Here is a 1265-nt window from a genome sequence, read left to right as displayed (position 1 = left end):
TGCCTCACTAAGTATTTGTGATAATACTTACGCATCTCAATTGTTGTTTGTGGTGTGCAGGTTTGTGACGTGGAATCATGGCAATGAGGAGGAGGATGATCTAGGGTCTCGTTTGTGTGTTATTGGATTTGTTGGTTATGTTGTTGGAACCTTGGTTAGTGTTATGTTAGGTTGCCGGATAGAAAGGTTAGGAATGTTATTGTATTGATGATGTTGTTGGTTTTGCATTATTGGTATGTTTCCGCTGTGCTTAATGTTATTGCTGGTTTAATGTTAAGTTGTGGTTTGGGTTGGTTAATTAAGTAGTATGGGATGCTTAATTATATATATTGTTTTTAATTAAAAAAAAGAAGGGTTGGGTCGTTTCACCTACTCATGACGCACTAGAAACATCGGTCAAGCAAACAAATCTTGTATTATAATCTCTTTCTTTCTGAGACAAATTTGTGTTGGATCAAAAAGTTCACAAAAGGCCTTAAATATTGAAGAGAAATGGTAAGTCTCATGAAAATAATGATGGTTATGGCTCTGTTAGTGATTGGCGTGAGTGCAGAGACGGGGTTGGAACTATGTAAACGAACAACGTGCAAGACTCAATGTCAAGGCAACAAATTCCAAAGTTCTGGATGTTCTGATTGTCTCTTTGGATGCGCTTGGCCTGGAAGTAATAATAAACAAACCCTCCCTATCTGTCTATAACTCCAAATTATTTGTTTCTATCGCATGGTTTTAGACCCATTGTGCTAAAAAAGTGAAAAAAAAATGTTTATCTTTTTTCAGGTACCAGCAAAATAGATCAACGTGCTTTGTGTCTCAAGAATTGTGATGTCGGTTGTGGCCCGAGCAACGACTGCTACCAACGTTGTATTAAACGTTGTCCTAGCCTTTTGATTTGAGGTTTACAAGTCCTACAGTTGTGCAACAATTTTTCGATTCTTCCTTCTCGTCAAGTCTGTGATTTTCGGTGGTAATTGACGTGAATAGATTATGTTTTATAAACATCAAAATGATATAAAGAAAAGAGTGTTATTGAAACATTTTGATGGTGTTACAAAAATATATAACTTTTCTTTTTCAGATTTTGATTAATGGATCAGTTTCATGCTTATTATTTCACCAAATTAAATGACGAAAATGTATATGGGAACCAAATGTATGGGAACAACGAAATGAATGGTTTCACTTGTATCTAAATGGACTTACATTGATAGAAATCTATAATTAACAATTTATTAATGTCGAAGAACTCTTAGTGCGCATCAAAC

General features: G+C 35.1%; 1 protein-coding gene across 1 annotated transcript; it reads left to right on the top strand.

The window, feature by feature from the left end:
• Positions 1 to 489: 489 nt before the first annotated feature.
• On the top strand, positions 490 to 968 carry LOC104773954. Its single transcript, XM_010498625.1, has 2 exons — positions 490 to 664; positions 781 to 968. The coding sequence occupies exons 1-2, from the start codon at positions 493 to 495 to the stop codon at positions 894 to 896; spliced, it is 288 nt and encodes a 95-aa protein (XP_010496927.1). The 5' UTR covers positions 490 to 492; the 3' UTR covers positions 897 to 968.
• The last annotated feature ends 297 nt before the right edge of the window (positions 969 to 1265 follow it).

This window comes from Camelina sativa, unplaced genomic scaffold (genome assembly GCF_000633955.1).
Source record: "Camelina sativa cultivar DH55 unplaced genomic scaffold, Cs unpScaffold00817, whole genome shotgun sequence".
Lineage (NCBI taxonomy): Eukaryota > Viridiplantae > Streptophyta > Magnoliopsida > Brassicales > Brassicaceae > Camelina > Camelina sativa.
The sequence above is the reverse complement of the archived record's forward strand: the minus strand, read 5'-3'. Positions and strand labels throughout refer to the sequence as shown.